The sequence below is a fragment of the Mytilus galloprovincialis genome, chromosome 4 (genome assembly GCF_965363235.1).
Source record: "Mytilus galloprovincialis chromosome 4, xbMytGall1.hap1.1, whole genome shotgun sequence".
Classification (NCBI taxonomy): domain Eukaryota; kingdom Metazoa; phylum Mollusca; class Bivalvia; order Mytilida; family Mytilidae; genus Mytilus; species Mytilus galloprovincialis.
Genome location: NC_134841.1, coordinates 81,841,230 through 81,865,359, shown reverse-complemented (window position 1 = coordinate 81,865,359; position 24,130 = coordinate 81,841,230). Strand labels below are relative to the sequence as shown.

At 30.5% G+C, this 24,130-nt stretch overlaps 1 protein-coding gene across 5 annotated transcripts in view; it reads left to right on the top strand.

The window, feature by feature from the left end:
- LOC143073125 (phospholipid-transporting ATPase ID-like) overlaps positions 1-24,130 on the top strand; it is a 68,186-nt gene that overhangs the window by 12,427 nt on the left and 31,629 nt on the right. For all 5 annotated transcript variants that reach the window (XM_076248452.1, XM_076248448.1, XM_076248450.1 and 2 more), the window contains exons 2-4: positions 2,639-2,667; positions 4,887-4,943; positions 19,081-19,139. In XM_076248452.1, coding sequence (XP_076104567.1) covers positions 4,913-4,943; positions 19,081-19,139 — 90 coding nt within the window. In that variant the 5' untranslated portion in view covers positions 2,639-2,667; positions 4,887-4,912. The remainder of the gene's footprint in view (positions 1-2,638; positions 2,668-4,886; positions 4,944-19,080; positions 19,140-24,130) is intronic.

Here is a 24,130-nt window from a genome sequence, read left to right as displayed (position 1 = left end):
CTGACAGCTGTAAACTTGTAAACTTGTAAAAATACTTATTTCTAATAAGTATGTAATCAGGAAATTCATCACTGTATCATTTACCTTGTTCTGATTTTTTTGGGAGGATAAAGGGGGAGGGTCAAATTAACTTATTTCTAAACATATTATAACAAAGATTCTATGAAACTTAGTGTGGTCCACTGATCATGTAGATTTGTATGGGGATATATGTATAAGATTATTAGAAGGACAATATCACTGTCTTTATAACCTCTGTACAATATCTCTTATACCAGTATCAGTATAGATAGTCCAGCCACACCTGTTCAAGTGAACATAATGAAATAATACACAAGGCACATTTGGTGAAAACCTGAACATTTTGTTTTTTAACATCTGTCCATTTCTCTATAATAGGTCATATATCAATAAATAAGGATGAAAAATTACCACTTGACAGACAATTGGTTTACATAAGAATATATTTTGCTGAAATACGAACAAAGCACATGAAATAAGGAGATATTTGATATATATGTAATATGGATAAGACAGCAGCTTATATATAGGTACACACCCATACTTTGATGGCTTCTGGTGTTGTGCATGCATTAGATCATTCAGAACATTCACATTTGACAATCCATAACATTGCTTTGACCTTAGAAATAGTCAAATAATAAAAGTTGATATTCAAATGTATTATAAATCATTGCAATTATCATAGTCTCACATTAAATGAAATACTGCAAGATACAATATTTTCTGTATTTTACTGATAAATGTTTGGTGTTGTTTAACGGTCAAAATTATATGTTAACTCTGACAACAGCAATAGCTGGAGAAACATATGGTTCTACAGATCCTTTACAAATTTTCCATTCTGTTATATATTTCTTGGTTGATTTTATCATATCTACTAAGATGATTCACCATCAGACCATATAACAATATTACCATCTACACAATATCTCCCTTTATTTAGATTGGCAGGATAAAGGTTGCTTAAACAAACTTAAATAAACAGTATACATAATTTAAGCATAAGAGAACTGTAATTTAAATTTGAATTATCTGACACATTCACATTTTTTTCTCACCTGTAGTTAAATTAAAGCCTGAATCTTGGTTGTTATTTTAAACGCAAAAACTTCACACATGTAAAATGGATCAAGAATAGAAATTTAAGTAGACATTTTTTGTTGAGTTGGGTACATCAAACTGAGGGTTTTATTAAAGGTGACATTTGGCTCCACTGCTACAATCTAAAATCATACTTCTAAGATTTCCTAAAGTTTAGGATAACAGATTACCTTTTAGAGTAAATCAATTGATCGCGACCTACTATTCATGCTTCATTGACCTAGATTGAGTTAAATGTCTATGTCAAGTTCTAAGCATTTTAGGTAAAGTTGATTTGTGTGCTTTGATGTCAGCCCTCTAGCAAAGGCAATGCAGTTTATGGCCTATTCTTTTGATGAAAATAAGGTACATGTATTGGCATGTGCACCTAACTAAATGGGTGCATGGGAATGCCTGGAATTCTTGTCCTCTGTTGATGGATGAAAATGCTAAACTCTATCCCAATTGTATCATGTTGTAATTGAATATTGTTATAACTTATTCAGATTTATTTAAGAGGTAGTATTTGGTAAAGATTAATGATATTTGACTTCTGTAAATCTTTGATTGACTGTGTTGAATCTATGTAAACATGATTAAATCTTTATCCAGCTCAATAAACAGGTGAAAGTGATATTAGGTCATGAAAAGCAGACTTGTTGTAAATATTTTATAAGAAAATTGTAGACATATAAGCAAATCCTTGCATATTAACAATGATTTAAATCAATGACGAATGAGGTTTAAAAACTGGTATAGATTTTTGTTGGAAAGAATCAATCTATGATCTCAAGTAGGCTGAAAAAAATACATTGAATGATCACAAAATGACAGAGTAAAAACTATGTTTGTGAATAATGTAATAGGCTACATAGGTTTTATTTTACGTTCCTAAATCAGACAGAGTCCGAGGGTTGGAATCTCCTTTTTTTTGGCCGATCAATGCATTTGAATAGGAGCATATAGCTGGAACCCCCCCTTTTTTAGAATGGCTGGATCCGCCCCTGGGTATTTGACAAATTAAGATTTTGACCCTTATTTCATGGTTCCCTGGACTTGTTAGGTCAGGGGGAGAAGTCCAGTATCATGTGTCATATTTTGTAATTAGTATCTATACATTTTGATAATGCCAATCCTGATATGAAAGAAAAATGAAAACAAAATGCGCAGCTCCAGTTTACAATATATTAGATTAGGGGAAAAGGGGGAGGGGATAGGAAAGCATTTTCAACCTAAAGGTATAAAATACAATCCTAACATTTTTGGTTAAAAAAATATTCTAAATTTCTACAGCAGAAAGTGGTTTGTGCATTGTTTGAAATTTTTATTGTTTTTCAATCTTGTCATTCTCGATATTACACATGGAATAGCAATAATTGATAATTGATAATTTAAGGAATCAACATCAATAATCAACTTTGTATAAAGCCTACTGAACATTATAGTTCACTGGATGTCTTGTTATATACCAAATATGACTTATACTGACTATACACAATTTACATATTTGATGACAAACATTTGTCTTTTTCAGGATGTTAAGATGAAGGCAACAGTTTGAAGGTAAGTGGTTAATATGTGTGATTGATTCATTGATTGTTCCTAGGATAAATTAATCACTTGTTTGTAGCAGATATTGCTAAACACTATATATATAGGTAATCCCTGGTGTATTGTTCGATCAAATTGTCGGGATAAATAAGGAAAAATTGTAGTTATCACTAGTGGAGACTGATCAAATGTAGATCGTTTGTTTTGTTTGATATGGTCATTATTGGTTGAAATGATTGTGGCCTGAATGAATGTTTGCTTTGATTTTAGTGACCTATCAATTTGATATACATAACATATGATGTTTGTATGGAAAAAATGGAACATATTGTTTGCTTTGAGGTTTTTCACATGTATATATATATATTTATATGTAAATATTGATGGCACAAAATTAATTTATTGGGGAAAGTATAATATGTCCTGAAATAAGATCATGCCACTAAAAAAAGGTCCAGAATTTTGGTTTGGTTTGAAGTAATGGACACTTCAAACTGGAAGGGAATTGGTCGTTTCTAAAGATTAAAAATATGAGACAACAATCCAAGCAACACTAAAAAATGAAAAAAATTAAGAGGAAAACATCAACAATAAACAGATGTGGATGTGTATACAGTATGAAAGCTCTAAATTATAATTAGCCTAGTTTTGAATAAATTAAAAGATATGAACGAAATTTCCCAAATGACTTAAACAAGAAGCTACTGTAAATTAAAAAAAAAAATCAATATTTTTATTAATGCCAATGATGGCTGAGATAACAATAATAACACATGCATTGTGATGTCAGATACATTGATTGTATATCTGCTTGCAAAATTTACAGAAATCGCAATTATTAATCTATCATTTTTGTCCATTCTTTCAATATCTCATTTATGAATTTACAGTAACACAAAACATTATAAAAAGCAACAAATGTGGCCACACTTGCCACCACTGCCAAGGTTTTTGCCTTAAAGAAGCACATGCATGACTCCTAATGTGGGGTTTATCTTGTTTCTTATTTTGATCTCATTTTTCTTCTTTTATTCATCATAATTTTATTTAAAAATGTAAAAATTATATTAGATATATCCTGGATTAGCTAAACCAGCTAATCACACTGTAAGATAATGATAAAATCTTACAGAAAACATTTTACATGTACAGCATGCAAATATGCATGATGATTAAGAAAAAAATCACTTTTCCTGAGAAAAGTATTAGGTGAATGCTGGTGATTTTATGTGATTAACTTTTACTCCTAAAACTGTAAAGAAATTTAAGCAATTATTCAAACATGCTTATTTATCATGCACAATCACACTGTTTTAAGGAGAATCTCTCCACTCCACTAAGGGTGATTTTGTATTGAAGCACTTTGCTTAATCTGTATTCATTGTTGCTGTTTAAAACAACTAGCAGTGGCCTGTAGATAAAATACTTAGGTAGAAATTAAACACGGAATGAGGAAGTAAATTACAATGGTTTATTTTAAGTACTTTTATAGTTACAGATCTTGTGGCTTCCTGTAAGATGATAAGCATTATAAAGTTTATTGATTTAACCTATAGATAAACTGAAACTTCATTGAATAGTGCAATATATTTGATTCAGTTTTAAATTTGGTGCAAACAGTCCATGTTTCAAAAATAGGAAAAGTTTTTATGTCTTAAGTTTCTTCTGTTTATTTTAACTGAAGTTAAGGAAGTATTGCATTAAACAATTTAAAGATATTTATTTATAAATCGTGTTTATGTCAGTAGTTGAGATACTAAAGTATGTTCAGGAATGTTTATGTACAAATAACCATGTCAACAGTGTATGAAAAAAGAAAAAAAAAATGTATTATATGGTATTGTGCTAAATTTCTTAACTTTATCAGCCCATTTTACTTTAAAAAGTACCAAAAATTAATACACTTGAAATACTATGTAGAGTATCATTTCAAGTAACCACACACCTAGATATGATGGTCTTTAAAATGATGTTAGATACAAAGCTTGAAATACAATATATTGTTCATATATATATATTTATACAAGCAAACATATATCCTTATGTAAAAAAAGATGTGGGGAATATGCGAAAGAAATATTTGTTTTGATTTATTATTTTGATCAAATGACTTGGTAAACATATGATTTTTCATTATAAATTTTGTACTCCTTGTTAGAAGTTATAAATTAACTGAAACATATTGACATTGTAAAATTTGAAAAATACAATACAATTTCCTTCTTTTGCAGATTGAACATCTTGTAGATTTTATACCATGTGGCCTTTTGGTAAAGAGAAACCTCCAGGTATAGTATAGTACATATGTATCACTTGGTCAATAGTTTCTACTTATTGATCCCACAGGCCCTCAAACCCACATCCTAAGGATGAAATCCACCCGAAAGGTCCTTTTACATGTTACAATTGTTTAACATGTTTAATTGCACCTCTAAGACAAAGTTGAACTCAGATAATGAGGATAATTTTGTTCATGTTTTTTTTGTTTTTATACTTCTTAAATGTTTTATGTGTTTGCATTGGCTTCAAGAGTTTTGGTCTTCAATGAACTCTACTTGGAAGTTAATCCAGAATGACTTGCTTTTGGCACTGAAATAATTATAAATAATTATATGATTGTTCATTTATGGTAGTGGAGAAAGATACAGAAAAAAAACGATATGTCACTTCTATACAGGAGGATCAAGTCCATGCCCAATGCTGCATGCTAGTTATGTCATAGTGTTTGTCAGTTATAGTAAAGTTATACGTGTTAAATTTACATTGATGTTTTCCCTGAAGAACAACCTCACAACTTGTGGTCACCAAAAAAGATATCTAGTGAATAGAATTGGTCTCCAACAATTGACCAATTGCTCTAAAATCTCCAATCTGCTTTGAGTTTTGACAAGTTCCATTCAACAAACTACCAAATATCTTACACCCAACACCATATTTTTAGTAGACAAAACAAAGAGAGATAAACAATTACTGCATAAGAATATTTTAAAACAGATGCTGGATTATTTAGAGGAGATAAATGTGTACTTGTATTTACAGACAAACATCTACATATATGCAATCCGGTTTAAGCCTTTGTTGAAATGTTGTAACATTATGTATAACCCTTATTATAGAAGCATTAATATAAATATCAATACAAATTTTCACTGCTTATAATTACGTTAAGAAGCCAGCAAAAACTTCTGGGTCAATCAATCATTGACTACGGTAGTGTTACAGTCTGGTTCAGGAAAATGTTGTTCAACTTTATTTCATTTATACTCAGTTGAGGTTTCTCAGTATTTCTGGTTTATTTTTTATATAGATTATATGGTTGGTTGTCCTGTTTAAATGGTTAAACACTGGTCATTTTTGGGGTCCATTATAGCTTGCTGTTTGTTGTGAGCCAAGGCTCTGTGTTGAAGACTGTACTTTGACCAATAATGGTTTACTTTTACAAATTGGCACTTATACCACATCTTCTTATATATATTATGTGATAAAGGAGATACATTACATATAAACACATAATAAAAATGTCTGTAGACATGTTTGTAGCACTAGTACTGATACTGTGTTTTCTGCAAAAATTTCAGACTCCATAACAATTAGTTTTCTGGTGTTAAGATTCTTCTGAATCAGTAATTATCTAAAATAGGAAATTGGTGATAGCTTCTTTCTTTCTTGGAAAGTATTTTGATTATTTTAGGCAAGAGTCTCTTAGATTTTTTGTCAACATTATATTCAGTTTCAAAAATCAACACAGGACTGACAGGACAGGTCCTGTAAAAAGATATTTGGTGTTGTTTCATTTGATGTGTTTTCACATTTAACTTCCTGTTTACAGTCAAAATAGAATAAATATATCTGAAGTTTCATGAGAGGACAGTAGCCTTCAGTTCAACTTGTTATTTTTATTTTCAGCCAATTATTTAAAGGTGGCCAAATAAGCCTTGAAACATTATTTCTCTTTATAGTGTCATGTTAGATACAGTAGCTTTATCATGACAATTTATTATATTTGTCTGCTTGGCTTAATGTTAACTTCAGTGATTCAGTGTTATTTAATAACATCATATATTTTATGACCCTCCATGAAATACAATGTAAATAGTAAACAAATGGTTGTAAATAAATATACTTAATTGACAATTGTGAAATAAAGTTACAGCAATTTAAGAATGTGGGGAGCAATTTACTGCAGGCTGAAATTTTTCCTCTGATAATTAGGGAATTTTAAAGTATTATGTCACTTAAAAAAGTATAGCTGTCTTAACTTGATTTTTTATTTGTATGACCTTCCTTTCAGTCTGTCCCTAGACAGAATAAATTTCAACAATCAATTCATACACACACAGGGGAGACATATCTCTGTGTCAACAGCTTATTTACTTTATTCTAGATAGATAAAACATATTGTCATAAAACTACTGTATCTTAGATGACACTGACTATGTATGTATTGTTGATGTACATTTTGGGCGTTATTCTGCTTATGTTCAATCCCCAAAAATAAAATGAATTTTCCATTATAAAAAGTGTTGTAAACAAGTCCTGTACAATTTTTTGATTGCGAGACTTAAATGGCAGGTATTTTTTTATTGAGACTTAGCAGGTATTTTGGATTTTGTTCAACTAAAAATTTGTTCTTTTTGACATGTAAAGATGGACTCTTGAGAAGTTCAAGACTGTCTTTTAAATTTAATCATAGTATTTTTTTTCTTTTTTTTTCTTTAGTTTGCTGTCTCTTTATCATGTACCCTTAATCTTCATTATGATTCATAAGAGCCCAATTTTCATCTAAATTGAAACTGTTAAGTTACATCCCTTTGTCCTGATTGTGTTGTCTATTGATCGAGTGTTTCAAGCTTATCATCAACACTAATTGACAAACAATGGCAGAATGCTTTAATGACGTCTTTAAAATGATTGCTAAGACAATTTTCAGTCAAGCCTAGTCAACTGGAAGGTGCTGTTTAATATAATTTATTAAGTGCTGTTGCTTCAGTAATCTTGATTTGAAATAATATGAAATGTACATGAAATTTAAAGGTATAGATTTCCGATTTATTTGACAAAGCCTGCAATTTTTGCAGTTCTAAGTTAATTTCCCTAGACTGTATTTAACAGAGAATGAAAGATAATATGATTGTATGTTACATATTTGTGTAAATTTATCAGATACTCATTAGAATGAAACAGATATTTGAAGAAAAGATTCCTGTGATTTTGTGAGGAAAAAAAATGTGGCAAATCCTTTTCAAGGCCAATTTATGGTTTAATCCTTTTCAAGGCCGATGGCGCAGAAAAGTTAGTTTTAAAAATGAGTGAAAATTAGAATCAGCATATTCTTATTACAAAAGTTCAGCTTTTGTTTGCCTTTTTATCAACAGTTTTTTATGCAGAATTGATTCACATGATAAAGAATGTAGTTCAAGTTAAAAATTAGAAATCTTTGTCTTGTTTTGCACTTGTATAATGTTATTATGTTTCTGAGAAGTTTCCAAGGATATAAGTAAAGCCCTTTATTAGTTTTGTATATCGATATAACTCATTTATAAAGACATTAAGAAATCTGGCAGCTTGTCGTCTGAAAAAATTGATTGCTTAATGTAGCAGAAAAAAAACCCTACAAATGAAAAGTGTACTTGTGTTTGCAACCATTGATTTTGTGGTAAAATGTAAATAAAATCATCATACAAACGTTAAAGTGATGTCAATATTTTTACAATTGTCAATGATTGTACTTCAGACCATTATATACTAGTAGATTTTATTTGTTTATGATATTTGTCATTTAATGTTAGTTTTTATGGACATGAGGTACTTGTACTTTTTTTTAAGTATGAATTTGGAGGTGGTATTGACATAAGGATTTCTCAATTTACTGAATGAAGAAGTTAAACAAGACATTCTAATTGGCATCTTGTAGTGACAGATCAAAACAAATAAAAATAGCAAGTTAATAAGATTAGGGGATTGGTTGTTTACCACCAGAAACAGGTTAAAATATTCAGCTAAAATTGTCAAATAAAAAGTGAGATCAATTGTCATATATATGAAAATACGCCAAAAAACATTGATTGACTCTGAGACATGCAATCATAGTGAATAAAATAAAAAAGTTGTTTGCAATATAAATTGACACCAATTTCATAATGGAACTCCCAACATTTAAAAGAGTCTAAATCAATGGCTGTAAAGAATACTTTTGATAAACTGTTTGATGGGGTTGTCTTCAAGCCTGTGTGTAGCTAGTTTATTGAAGTTTAAATACAGAGCTGTTAAACGGACTGACACTTCTTGTATTCTAGGTCATTACTGCATGCAGTTACTTAAAATAAATGTTTCATCATGCCCTCTGTTCTAAGTGTCAACTTTTTTTAAGCGTGACACGTGAAAATGAGAAACAAAGTCTGTTAGGACCGGTGAAATGACAAGCCCCATAATGACAATGATAAGTGGGATACAGGATTCTGACAAAACAATTACGAGATTCAGGATCAGATCACCCTCCCCATATTGGACCCCTATTAAGTTTCAGTTCCTTTTTAACATTCTATAGATTAGGTTTTATCTATCAATACTACAGGAGTAAACCATAACCCAGACATTGACATTACATAAATATGGTAATTATGTAGTGTACAAGCTGAACCTGTCGTCTGCTGATGGTCAATTAAGATCTGGTCAATCACTTTTTGTTTTGACCAAGTCTTTTATTAACTTTCCTCTGCCAGCTAAAATGAATATTACAGCTCTTTTTTGGTTGACATCTTATCACAGATGAATTTGGTTGTGATAAATCAGTTATTTTTTCCATAAATGAAGTTGCAAAATGGTTTTTCCCTTGTTTTGTTTAGGACATAAACACTTTCAATTATTTCTGCTTGTCTGGAAGTAATTTATATATTACAAGTCTATAGTCATAGACTTGATAGAAGGTTTGGTTAATAGTCTATTTGGTTGTTTAATTTGACAAAGACAATGACATACAGGATATATATGTCTTTTGAAAAGGAAGGGAGTAATTTCATAGGAAAACAAACCTAGAGTTTTTGTTTAAATAACTGTGAAAATATCTTATCTTAATACATGTTTTGATACAAGTGATTCAAGTCCATTCAGGTTGCTGCAAAGCTATCTAAAACCCTATCAAATCAAAATTAATCAGGTGAAATATATTTATTCAGGATTTTACATGATTTCCTCTTGAAAACATTTGATTCTGCAGCTGCCTTTGTTAAAAATACTTAAAGCTGTTGACAGCTGTCATCAATGAAAAAAAAAAGAATGGACCGATTGTACTGGAAAATTTTGTTTCATAGAATATGTCTTGCTGTAAATAACTAAACAGCCAATATCAGCTATATTGTGATTATTGTTTTATAATTAGTAATAACTTTCAACTTTTTACTTTATTTACACTTTTCAGATTATTTAACAGAATTTTTTGTAGAATTTGTATACGTATGCCTCTTTTTCTTAATCATTTTCCGATAGCCAAAATTTTAACTTAAAAAAAGATTATGTTCATTTGACGATTGAATAACTTTGATTGGCTTACAGAGGTGCGAAAAGGAAAGACAACATGTTTTGTACAACAGAAATAATTGTAAAATAAGAATTAGCAAGATATTAGAAAATTATAAGGCTTTGCATACATGATTTCAAGAAGAGGCAAGGAGGCACACTATAAACTCCTGATATTAAAATTGCTCCATTGAAATACATCCTTTACCTTAATCAAAGTGGTTTACATTAGATTCTAGTAGTGATGTGACTGCAAAATTACATTTGTATACAGTCAAATTTGTAAGTTTTGTTATTTTTTCTTGCCTTTTAATATTCTTTATATATAGTCTAATATCTTTAATAAGTATCTTTGTTTTTGATATTTAAAAAATTGGAACTCTGTTTTGCTCTTTTAGAAATTTTGACATTATTAGGAATCATGTTGTTTGTCTGTGCATTCAAACCTTTCACAATAGTAATGATACTTGGTGTTGTTTTTGGCCCCTCATCCTTATAAACAAGATTTGCATGCCATTTTGGATAATGAAGATAAAGAAAAATCATGGTCTCTTGACTTGACCTTTATTGACCTGAGGTTTGTAAGGTTTCCTACTTCAGGTTGTGGTTCTCTCCTGGTACAGTGGCTTCCTCCACCAATCAAATCTGACTGTCATGAATTAACACAATAGTGCTGAAAGTGGTGTTTAACACCAATCAATCAATCAATATTATATTTAGGTAAAACATAGGTGAAAGTGATCAGAGTGTACATTCATCTATATTTACTCATATTTATAGATTATCGCTGATCATCTCAACGAGATTGATTTTCTCGCTTGAGCTGGTACAGCGAAAGTGAGAAAAGCAATCAAGTTGAGATGACCGATGATAATCTGTTTATCGCTATTTTACCTATGAGGACATTGTCAATTTCATGTCAATTTCGTTAGCAACGCCACGTGGCCTCCTTAGTTTCTAGCGATAATTTTTCCATCTCAAGCGAGAAGCACGATATGAAAATTATTACAAAAAAAAGATCAAAAGAAAAATGCACAAAATAGCGATAATGCCTCTTATAAGAACTATAAATAACTTTCAAAAAAATGCACCTCCCGGAAATTTCCTATGCTGGAATGCTTATATATATGTTATTATATCTCAGTTAGAAGGGAATCAGATATTGTTCAACGTCTAAGCCGATTGACCTCGGGTTAACCATTGTAACTCATACATAAAAAACAATTCAAAATTGATGTATGGAACGGAAGCAACACTTGCACTGTCACTGTCATCCTCTATCAAAAAACAATCTCTGATGCACTGGAATTTAAATTTTATCTCCTTCATTGTATTGATGGAATGATACAAACAATATAAAAGGAAGTAAGACAACAAGACTTTCCTACAGTACCAGTCATGTCATCAGGTAACTTGGTTTTCATTTACATGTCAGTATTCTGACACAAACAACTATCAAATACATTTTGTGGTTAAGGTTTCTTTCAAAATTCTGTTTTTTGTTTACGGTATTTGTCATGTAGCAAACAGCTATATATAGTAACAACACTTTGTTGTGTCACTATTTCTCTGGAAATGATATATGTTTTCATTGATCTTATAGTTTAATGAAAGAAGGAGTGCTTGTGAACACTATTTTTTAAGGAAAATTAGTAAAAACAGATGGACTCAAATTATGTCCAGGTTACATTTTTACAACATTTTTGTACAAAAGGTTCAGTTTACCTGCTGGATTTCATTGGTATAAACTGTAACTATCAAGTACTTCTTTTTGTATTGAACACTGAACACAGAAATGTGACAGGTTGTCACCTGAGTGCATTTTCAGGCTAAAGTTTTCGGTTAGGGTGACAGTAGTCAAACCAAAAAAAATAAGTTCACATGTTAACTTGTAACTGATTTAATGCAAATTTATGTTAAAAAAAAAAGATTTTATGCAAAGCGATGGTTTTTATCCGATTTCACAGTTCACTAAAGAAACAAATTTGTTCAAGCTTGACATTGTGTCCTACAGACAAACTTTCTTTCCAATTGTGTTGATCCCTAATTTATCCCACTTCTAAAATGGCAATGTGATATAGTGAAAACATTGTTTTACCAGACAATTTTCAGTGTCTTTCAAACCTTCTGGAATTTAACATCCTTAGAAAGCCAGAAATATAACAGGTTTTTATCCTGTTCAGATTCTTTTCTTAGACATCAGGTTTAAAATAATTCAGTAGCTTGTTGTCCAAACCTAATTACACCGCCAATATAGTTTATGACAGCTGATTAAGTTATATATATATACAATAAACAAATAAATCATGGTCTTTATCAAATAATATAAATTATACATGGAATGCAATAGTTTTCTGTTTATTTGGAGTTTTCTCTTGGGATTTTCATTTTCCGGTTACAAAATGCTATTTTATGAATAAGTAATTCACATTTCAGTTAGAATGTGATTATTAACTGTTACATGGGATAATTTATAATGATAGAGTTGAATCTGTGTTTTTTCTTTGTAAACAAAAGAAGAAAATAATAAAGTTATATATTTAGATCTTGAAACTGATTTTGATGGACAAAAACTTGCATGGCAAATAGTGATATTTATACTTCTTGGAAAAGGTTTAGAATTTAATAAGGGTTTAGTTAAAACAGACAGTAGTTCTATTGATTGGACTGTAGTATTACATGGTACTGGGAAAGACATTATGTCAAGGTTTTCATGGTCATGTCGCTCGGCAAAAATACATGGTTAGTACTTTAGCAATCAATTTTTAGTTCATTTTGAGAAATAAGTCAATTACATAAATGTGTAAGAAACTACAAGTAGACATAGGAAGATGTGATGAGTGCCAAAGGAGACAACTCTACATCCAAGTAACAATTAATAAAAGTAAACCATTAAAGGTTATGGGACGACCTTCAACACGAAGCCTAGGCTCACACTTAACAGCAAGCTATAAAGAGCCCTGAAAAAGACATCATAGATGTGCAGAAAACAATAATGCCTCAGTACAATGACCAACAAAACTTAAGATCGCTCGATGATCTTTTTTGATGAGCGTAAATGACACCGATGTAAGGTCAATCTTGAGGTACCAATAAGTTTTAAGAGCATTTAAAGAATTGTATTTATAACCAGACTCAAAAAGAACTTCATTGTAGCATGATGGTAAATACCAATTCTTGTCCTTGCTCTAAATTAATAGTATATACCTTTCTTTAGACTAACCTAGACATATTATATATTATAATTTCAATGGCCTGGCCCTTTTCTTTGGAATAAATTATCAATGTTATATCCTAGTATATAGTGCAGGTGGAATACTTTCATTGTTTTTAAACACAATATTAAAGTTGTTCAATTAAGAATGTTTTATTCCAATTAACAGCCCAATAGGCATAAACCTTTGACATGACAATAACATCAATAATTTGAGATTAAAACAAGTGCATTACAGCAACTTTTGACTCTAAACAGATGACACAGACTTTTACAAGACAATCCTATTCCTAGAAAAGACATGATTATTAATTTTTCTTGAAATATTGACAATGAAGATTTTTATTTAGTCTCTAATGGAAGTATAAATGACTATAAATCATTATAATTATTCCTTTATATTGACAGCTGTTCACAGTTTATTTGCATTATACCAATAATTAATCAGTGTATTATCACCATATTATATGACACAGACTATTGTCTCAGTTTACTATCACAATATTATATGACACAGACTATTGTCTCAGTGTATCATCACCATATTATATGACACAGACTATTGTCTCAGTGTATCATCACCATATTATATGACACAGACTATTGTCTCAGTGTATCATCACCATATTATATGACACAGGCTATTGTCTCAGTGTATCATCACCATATTATATGACACAGGCTATTGTCTCAGTGTATTATCACCATATTATATGACACAGGCTATTGTCTCAGTGTATTATCACCATATTATATGACACAGGCTATTGTCTCAGTGTATTATCACCATATTATATGACACAGGCTATTGTCTCAGTGTATTATCACCATATTATATGACACAGACTATTGTCTCAGTGAATTATCACCATATTATATGACACAGACTATTGTCTCAGTGTATCATCACCATATTATATGACACAGACTATTGTCTCAGTGTATCATCACCATATTATATGACACAGACTATTGTCTCAGTGTATTATCACCATATTATATGACACAGGCTATTGTCTCAGTGTATTATCACCATATTATATGACACAGACTATTGTCTCAGTGTATTATCACCATATTATATGACACAGACTATTGTCTCAGTGTATCATCACCATTTTATATGACACAGACTATTGTCTCAGTGTATCATCACCATATTATATGACACAGACTATTGTCTCAGTGAATTATCACCATATTATATGACACAGACTATTGTCTCAGTGTATCATCACCATATTATATGACACAGACTATTGTTTCAGTTTACTATCACAATATTATATGACACAGACTATTGTCTCAGTTTAATTTATGATGTTTATCAATTGATTTTATTTGATAGTTTGTTCAATAATATTGGATACAATGATACTGTTGTTGCTTGTTCAATAATATAGGATACAATGATACTGTTGTTGCTTGTTCAATAATATAGGATACAATGATACTGTTGTTGCTTGTTCAATAATATAGGATACAATGATACTGGTGTTGCTTGTTCAATAATATAGGATACAATGATACTGTTGTTGCTTGTTCAATAATATAAGATACAATGATACTGGTGTTGCTTGTTCAATAATATAGGATACAATGATACTGGTGTTGCTTGTTCAATAATATAGGATACAATGATACTGTTGTCGCTTGTTCAATAATATAGGATACAATGATACTGGTGTTGCTTGTTCAATAATATAGGATACAATGATACTGTTGTTGCTTGTTCAATAATATAGGATACAATGATACTGTTGTCGCTTGTTCAATAATATAGGATACAATGATACTGTTGTTGCTTGTTCAATGATATAGAATACAATGATACTGTTGTCGCTTGTTCAATAATATAGGATACAATGATACTGTTGTTGCTTGTTCACTAATATAGGATACTATGATACTGTTGTTGCTTGTTCACTAATATAGGATACAATGATACTGTTGTTGCTTGTTCACTAATATAGGATACATCATACTGTTGTTGCTTGTTCACTAATATAGGATACAATGATACTGTTGTTGCTTGTTCACTAATATAGGATACAATGATACTGTTGTTGCTTGTTCACTAATATAGGATACATCATACTGTTGTTGCTTGTTCACTAATATAGGGTACAATGATACTGTTGTTGCTTGTTCACTAATATAGGATACAATGATACTGTTGTTGCTTGTTCAATGATATAGAATACAATGATACTGTTGTTACTTGGTCAATGATGTAGGATACAATGATACTGTTGTTGCTTGTTCAATAATATAGGATACAATGATACTGTTGTTGCTTGTTCAATAATATAGGATACAATTATACTGTTGTTCACTTGTTCAATAATATAGGATACAATGATACTGTTGTTGCTTGTTCGCTAATATAGGATACAATGATACTGTTGTTGCTTGTTCACTAATATAGGATACAATGTACATCATACTGTTGTTGCTTGTTCACTAATATAGGATACAATGATACTGTTGTTGCTTGTTCACTAATATAGGATACAATGATACTGTTGTTGCTTGTTCACTAATATAGGATACATCATACTGTTGTTGCTTGTTCACTAATATAGGGTACAATGATACTGTTGTTGCTTGTTCACTAATATAGGATACAATGATACTGTTGTTGCTAATGTTCAATAATACTAGAACACACCCGTGATATCGCGGGTCCGTGACTGAATTAAAGTATATAACTATGCGCAAGCCTTATCTTAGTATTAGTAGTCATGCCGATTATAAGATACACAATTTTCTCTGCTTTCAAATCTTTCTGTTTGAACCCGTCGAACTGGAACTGATCAATTATTGGTAATATTAATTATTTGGAAAACAAAAGGTCCTGGAATGGAGTATTTTTTAATCAACAGCATTTTCCTATATTAGTTATAAATAAAGTTGAATTCTTTGATTCGCTGTTTTACGTCATGCCCGCTAACAAATTGAAACTTATTTTTAGTCCAGATTTTTAGTATTTGTATTGTTATCTTAGAAAGTCTTACGGATTAAAATACTACAATAGGTAACAATTTGACAATTTAGTAGTGTCAACCCTGTGATTATGACCCGTTTATATAGCATATTAATCCTGAATACACCGTTTGGTGGTGCGCCTGTCAGATGCGGAACATACAGATAAGGTAATAGGTAACAGGTGATTATACTATTGGTATCGGTATCGGACTCGACCCGGAACTTCCTAATTATTGGCGATATTAATTATGTGGAAAACAAAAGGGCCTGGAGTGGTGTAATTTTTAATCTACACCTTTGTACTATATTAGTTGTATATAAAGTTGAATTCTTTGATTCGTCGTTTTTACGTGATGACGGCTGACAAATTGGACCTTTGTAATTTTAGTATTATAGATAGAATACAATGATACTGTTGTTGCTTGTTCAATGATATAGGATACAATGATACTGTTGTTGCTTGTTCAATAATATAGGATACAATGATACTGGTGTTGCTTGTTCAATAATATAGGATACAATGATACTGTTGTTGCTTGTTCAATAATATAGTATACAATGATACTGTTGTCGCTTGTTCAATAATATAGGATACAATGATACTGTTGTCGCTTGTTCAATAATATAGGATACAATGATACTGTTGTCGCTTGTTCACTAATATAGGATACAATGATACTGTTGTCGCTTGTTCACTAATATAGGGTACAATGATACTGTTGTTGCTTGTTCAATGATATAGGGTACAATGATACTGTTGTTGCTTGTTCAATGATATAGGATACAATGATACTGTTGTTGCTTGTTCAATGATATAGGATACAATGATACTGTTGTTGCTTGTTCAATGATATAGGATACAATGATACTGTTGTTGCTTGTTCAATGATATAGGATACAATGATACTGTTGTTGCTTGTTCAATAATATAGGATACAATGATACTGTTGTTGCTTGTTCACTAATATAGGATACAATGATACTGTTGTTGCTTGTTCAGTAATATAGGATACAATGATACTGTTGTTGCTTGTTCACTAATATAGGATACAATGATACTGTTGTTGCTTGTTCAATAATATAAGATACAATGATACTGTTGTTGCTTGTTCAATAATATAGGATACAATGATACTATTGTTGCTTGTTCACTAATATAGGATACAATGGTACTGTTGTTGCTTGTTCACTAATATAGGATACAGTGATACTGTTGTTGCTTGTTCACTAATATAGGATACAGTGATACTGTTGTTGCTTGTTCACTAATATAGGATACAGTGATACTGGTGTTGCTTGTTCAATAATATAGGATACAGTGATACTGGTGTTACTTGTTCAATAATATAGGATACAATGATACTGGTGTTGCTTGTTCACTAATATAGGATACAATGATACTGGTGTTGCTTGTTCAATAATATAGGATACAATGATACTGTTGTTGCTTGTTCACTAGTATTAGCAGGTTGAGGAACATTATAGGTGTGACATATGGAGCAGGATCAGCCCACCCTGCTGAAGCACTTAAGATCACTCCCAGTCTTTGGTGGGATTGGTGATGCTCAGTCTTTAGTTTTCTATGTTGTTTTTATGCCCCATTTATGGGCATTATATTTTCTGGTCTGTTCGTCCATCGGTCAGTCTGTCCTGCTTCAGATTAAAGTTTTTGTTTAGGTACATGAAGTTTTGAAAATCCCAACCCATATATTTTGTATTTATTTAAACCCATTCACATGTATCTGATCAGTTATCACAAAATATGCAATCTGTGACATCTTAATTTGTAACAGTATTATTTAACTTGTGGTCAATTAAGGGGGCTCCTGGGTGTAAATCAAATTTTTTTTCTAATATAGGATTTCGCTGTATATTTTTATAAATAAACTTTATCTTATACTTAAAAGAAAAATGAAATAAAAAAATGGGGTCATCGTTCATTTAAGCTCACAATCTGCCTCTGAAAGAAGCATACATTTTTGTTTATGTCCTTTTTTTCTGTTGAACTAATAGGAGAAATAGAGGTAATATCGAAATAAAAAAATAACCTAATTACAGAAATTGCTTAAATTTTACAATTATTTAGTTTATGTCCAGCTTATTTGAAAACAATAATAAAAAATATAGGTCACCGATGAGTTAAAAAAGATATTTCAAATTTAATGCCAAAAAATGGCATTTTTGCACCAAAGGGAGATAATTTGGAGCTTTTTCAATGATATAAACATTTTAAACGTCATCTGGGGCCAAACCGAATCGATTTTTTGGGTTGATTTTTGTACCATATCATAAGTAATAACTAATAGTGTAATAAATAAAATTTGTAATGAAAAAACAAAGGTTTAATTTTTTGCTGAAATTTTTGTACCCACGAGCCACCTTAAAAGTTCAGCAGATAAAGATGTTTACCAAAAGGGGTGACTCATGAATAGTTTAAATATAAGTGGTGTACATTTTATGCAGATATCTTATCAAAAGATGAAAACTACTGACACATTGACATTTTACCCTTATGAAAAAAAACATTAATATATTTGACTTTAAAACAATTGACCTATTCTAGCAGCATGTCTGACCATTCATATTGGAAAGTACCCCCTGTGCACTTGACTAAAGCCAGCACAAAGCATCAGTTTGTTTTCTAGCATAAGACCTTGCAAGCACTTGTACCACTGTATTGTGATTTCTCTGTGTTTTTTTCTTTTCAGAATTAGAAAGAATAATCAAAGCCAACAGTCCATCAGAGAATGCCGTATATGAATATGCAGTAAGTAAAAGAAACATTATCATTATATTTTTTAAGGGCTTCAGCTCTCTAGATATTGATTGGAGCCTTCCAATAGTTTAAGACTGCGATGTGGAATACCATATGTTTTTTTCTATATTTGAATATCCTGAAACTTAAAACTCTCCTCTTTAGAGGCTACAAGTATATATTTGGTTTTTATTGGATTTTTTAAATATACATTTTTGAAAAATAAAATATATTCTGACATATGTACCTTTTGCCATTCAGAGGAATGCTAATTTTTTTATTACACCTAGTGCTCTTATAATGTACTAGTCACAGATGATGATAGTCCCAATAAATAAACTAAAAGCTCTAGGAAAAGCAGTAGATTGGATAAAGCATCATTGAATTGAGCATTAGGGTGCTAGTTGTGATGTCAAAGAACAATATCTTATCATTTCATGCTATGAAGATAATTTTTCAAATGTATTCACAACTATTTTATATAGTATGTTATACCTGGGGGGCTTAAAAACTTGAAATATTGTAATGACATGTCCATTGTAGAAGACTGTAGGTTAAACTTGAGAGGTAAATTGTTTCATGTGTTGTTTTATCACTGTATTGCTGTTTAAATTAATTATAAATACTTGACATAAATCTCATTTAAATCATTGCTAGAAATTAAGAATTGCTGAACAAATATTAACATGAAAATAAGAAGATATAGTATTATTGCCAATGAAACAACTCTTCACAAGTGACCAAATGACCCAGATGTTAACAACTATAGGTCACTTAAACATTTTTTCATTATGTTTGAAGTTGTTTAATCTTAGAAAAAAGCATGTTCTGTGTGTCCATATGACTTTATGTACCTAACAGTGACTTACTGTATAAAATGTAGGATAATAATGTGTGTATGTTTAATATGTTACCAAATTGGAGGATTTTCATCTATTTATAATAGTGTTTACTTTTTTATTCTGTGCAATATGCGTGATTGATAACCATGCAAAGTTTAAAATTTAGAGTTCAAATTTGTTGACTGACATTGACTTGATTTTGAATAGTCTCAACCAATCAATGGGATACTTTAAGCTTTGACTAGATTTTGAATAGTCTTGACCAATCAATGGGATACTTTAAGCTTTGACTAGATTTTGAATAGTATTGACCAATCAATGGGATACTTTAAGCTTTGACTAGATTTTGAATAGTATTGGGGCCATTTAAAAAAAAATGAAGCTTTTTACTTTTTGTGGTATATTTTTATATTAGTTAAGTTTATAATTATAACACAGGTGTTATAAAATGCAGGATAGTCAGGGCTAGCTTGCTCCCAAGTTTCATGAAGATATCTCAAACCACTTCAGAGAAATGTTAAAAAAACAGGCCATTTTTGTCAGGAGTGTGACGCTTTTAGCGTGACATTTAAAAAAATTAAAATTTTCAAAGTAGTATTGAAAAAAGTGGATTGTTTTGATGCAATACTGAAATATTTCTGGTAGTTGCTACATTATTAGTCTTAAATATTTTTGCAATTTTGTGCAATAAATTTGTAAAATAAGTAAACACTGACCTTTATTGTGAAGGTATGTACAGAAAAAAAAATCTTCTAAAAAATGACACTTTTAAAATTAAAGCTTCCTTGTAACCAAGTTTTAAAGTGCAATAATGTCAGTATGTAAAATAAGTTTGTATTGGTATATTAGCACTATAATTAAGGGTATGTTGGTGCTCTAAATTACATATTTTATTGTTTTAATGGACACCAAAGAGAGGCACCCAAAAATGTCAGGAGTGTGACAACTGCCTTTAAACATCTACAAAAAAATACATAGGACTTAAATGTTTTTTTCTTCTTTATTTTTCAGAAGTGGCTATTCCAAAGAGAAGAAAAAAAGTTATTACAACTGTGATATGTTTATATTATAGATGTGGGAGTGCATTATATATGTCAGGAGTGTGACGCTTTTTTTAAGGCATTTTCTGTCAATTTATAATTTCACTAGGACAAGTTCCACAAGTTTCTTTATGTTAGAAATGTTGAAACCAAGTAATATTCATATCATTTACCTCTTAAATGTGTTATTTATCATGATTGTTTTTGCACAATCAGTTTTAATCAGTCATTTTACTATTTTTTGTGCACAGTAATGCAAATTTATCAAAGGAAATAAGTGTGTACAACTATAATATCATATAGGAAAGTGAGGAAATGAATTTTGTACAAAATAGAACAATTATTTTGATTTAAAATGGTATACTTACAGATGTTTCAATGATTAACCATTCAGATGTCATTTGTCACACTCCTGACATGAATTTAACAATTTAGGAAAAATATGAAAATAAGCTTTATTTTTAGGACAGATAATTGAAAGACAGCTAGTAAAACGAAGAATCCTTTTGTAAAACTTCCATTCCTTAAAACATCCACTAGACTTGCTGACATAAGCCAGGCAAAATTCTCTAGAAGAAATGATTCAAAGAAAGAGACTTGGAAAGAGAGAACCCTCAAATACTGGCAGAATCTAAAATTGAAAAATGATCAGAGGAAGTTGGACAATCTTAAACAAAAGAAAAAACTACAAAACCTAGCCAACAAAAAAGGCTTAAAGTAAGAAGAATTTTGAATTCCAAATTTGATAAACAATATAAAGAAAAACAAAGGCAGTGGCAGAGAAACAGTAGAAAAAAGGAAGAAAAGATAAAAAAGAAGTTGGCTTGAATAAGGACTTAGAATCGAACAAAAACAGCTCAGATTCAAATGAGAACAGATCTGTGACTGTGTCAGATTCCAGATCTATAGTGAGAAAACCTGCACAACACAAATCAACTACCACAAATCCCAAATGCTTGGACGAGTACTTTGAAACACATCATAAAAAATGCTAGGAAAAAAGGGACTTCTAGACGAGATCAGTTATAAGCATTTGGGTTTTGTGGCAGTTGATTTCTTGTGTGTTATGCAGGTTTTCTCAGTGTAGATCTGGAATCTGACACAGTCACAGATCTGTTCTCATTTGAATCTGAGGTGTTTTTGTTCGATTATAAGTCCTTATTCAAGCCAACTTCTTTTTTTATCTTTCTTCCTTTTTTTCTACTGTTTCTCTGCCACTGCCTTTGTTTTTCTTTATATTGTTTATCAAATTTGGAATTCAAAGTTCTTCTTACTTTAAGCCTTTTTTTGTTAGCTTCGTTTTATAGGTTTTTATTTTGTTTAAGATTGTCCAACTTCTTCTGATCATGTTTAAATTTCAGATTCAGCCAGTATTTACAGGTTCGCTCTTTCCAAGTCTCCTTCTTTCATTTATTTCTTCTAGAGAATTTTGCCCTGCTTATTTCAGCAAATCTAGTGGATGTTTTGATGAATGAAAGTTTTACCAAAATGTGTTTCTATTTTCTAGCTGTTTTTCAATTATCTGTCCTAAAACTAAAGCTAATTTTCATATTTTTCTTAAATTGTTAAATTCATGTCAGGAGTGTGACAAATTACATCTGAATGGTTAATCCTTGAAACATCTTTAAATATACCATTTTAAATCAAAATAATTGTTCTATTTTGTACAAAATTCATTTCCTCACTTTCCTATATGATATTATAGTTGTACACACTTATTTCCTTTGATAAATTTGCATTACTGTGCACAAAAAATAGAAAAATGACTAATTTAAACTGATTGTGCCAAAACAATCATGATAAATAACACATTTAAGAGGTAAATGATATGAATATTACTTGGTTTTAACATTTCTAACACAAAGAAACTTGTGGAACTTAATCTTGTGAAATTATGAATTGACAGAAAATGCCTCAAAAAAGCGTCACACTCCTGACATATATAATGCACTCCCACATCTATGATATAAACATATCACAGTGGTAATAATTTTTTTTCTTCTCTTTGGAATAGCCACTTCTGAAAAATAAAAAAAAATAAAACATTTAAGACCTTTGTGTTCTTTGGTAGATGTTTAAAGACAGTTGTCACACTCCTGACATTTTGGGGTGCCTCTCTTCGTTTTTTTATAAATGGTCCTAAAAAGAAAGTCCTGTTCTATGGGAAAAGATACCAGAAATTGAAATCAATGATATAGCAATGTGTTTAGTGATTTTTTGTGAAAGTTTAAAGCATTTTTCAATCTTTATAAAATATGTCAGGAGTGTGACAAAATACTGAAAATAGAAGGCTTTTTCTACATACAATTACATTTAAACGGTACAATGAAATGACATTTTGTTTTTTGCAAATGATCACAAAAATTCAGGGCTTTCACAGTTTACTATTGTAACTGAAATATATTAAGATTCTTTTTATTGGCAAAAACTTCAATCACTAGTTACTATTATTTTTTCAAATTAAGCTATTCAATTTGATTGTTATTATATGATTTAGCAGAAAAGATGGAAATTTTGGTTTTAAAATTTTCCTTTTTATATTGACTTTCATTTGGAAAAGGTCTGAGCAATGTTTTCTTGACTGTTTTATTACCAAACTTGTTTTTAAGTAGTATGGTTTCTGTTTAAAAATTTTGAGATGTATGTTATTAAAATTTAAGATTATTCAATGTGTCTGTTTCATTCTGCCTGAAACTTTGGAATTATAAAATTTAAAGTATTGGTAAAAGGGCAAGACAAAAAGAAATACAAAAGATTAAGTTTGAAATTGGACCCCCCATGTCACACTTTTGCTTCATTTTTTTTAAAATGGCCCATTGACCAATCAATGGGATACTTTAAGCTTTGACTAGATTTTGAATAGTCTTGACCAATCAATGGGATACTTTAAGCTTTGACTAGATTTTGAATAGTCTCAACCAATCAATGGGATACTTTAAGCTTTGACTAGATTTTGAATAGTCTTGACCAATCAATGGGATACTTTAAGATTTGACTAGATTTTGAATAGTATTGACCAATCAATGGGATACTTTAAGCTTTGACTAGATTTTGAATAGTATTGACCAATCAATGGGATACTTTAAGCTTTGACTAGATTTTGAATAGTCTCAACCAATCA